The following is a 669-nucleotide window of genomic DNA, read 5'->3' as shown; positions in this document are numbered from 1 at the left end:
TGCTGCTGCTGCTGCTTCTGCTGCAGATGCTTCAGGCTCTCGTAGCAGGAAAAAGACAGCAGCAGCAACAACAACAACAGCAGCAGCAGCAGCAAGAACCGCAGCAGCCGCCGCAGCAGGGGAAAAGTAAGATAGCAAGGGCGATAGAGGCTAAGAAGGCAGCTGCAGCAGCAGCAGCAGCAGCAGCAGCAGCTGCTGCTGCTGCTGCTGCTGCTGAGACAAAGAAGCCTCAAGCCGACGAGGCGGCCCCGCAGGTCTGTACGATCAGCAGCAGCAGAAGCAGAAGCAGAAGCAGCAGCAGCAGCAGCAGCAGCAAAAGAAGAAATAGTAGTGCAGTGAAGGCTCACAGCAAGGCGCGCAGGAGAGCCGCCAGCAGCAGAAGCAGCAGCAGACGCAGCAGCAGAAGCAGCAGCAGAGGCAGCAGCAGGAGCGGCAGCAGGAGCAGCAGCAGACGCAGCAGCAAGCGCAGCAGCAGCAGCAGAAGCTGCAGCAGAAGCTTATCTGATAGAGAAAACAAATCGAGAGGCAGAAGCACTACACCCAAGCTATGCAACAGCAGCAGCAGCAGCCGCAGCAGCAGCAGCAGCAGAGGCAGCAGCAGCAGCAGCAGGCGCAGCAGCAGCAGCAAGCGCAGCAGCAGCAGCAAGGGAAAGAAGGAGAGGAATGGTG

The 669-nt window shown here is 59.2% G+C and overlaps 1 protein-coding gene across 1 annotated transcript in view; it reads left to right on the top strand.

The window, feature by feature from the left end:
* EMH_0058430 (uncharacterized protein) overlaps nucleotides 1-669 on the top strand; it is a gene marked incomplete at both ends in the record, with an annotated part of 6,211 nt that overhangs the window by 2,832 nt on the left and 2,710 nt on the right. Inside the window, one exon of the mRNA XM_013497580.1 lies at nucleotides 27-254. Within this exon, the coding sequence (XP_013353034.1) occupies nucleotides 27-254 (228 nt within the window). The remainder of the gene's footprint in view (nucleotides 1-26; nucleotides 255-669) is intronic.

Source organism: Eimeria mitis, genomic scaffold (assembly GCF_000499745.2).
Source record: "Eimeria mitis Houghton genomic scaffold, Emh_scaff2769, whole genome shotgun sequence".
NCBI classification, from domain to species: Eukaryota; Apicomplexa; class Conoidasida; order Eucoccidiorida; family Eimeriidae; genus Eimeria; species Eimeria mitis.
The sequence above is the reverse complement of the archived record's forward strand: the minus strand, read 5'-3'. Positions and strand labels throughout refer to the sequence as shown.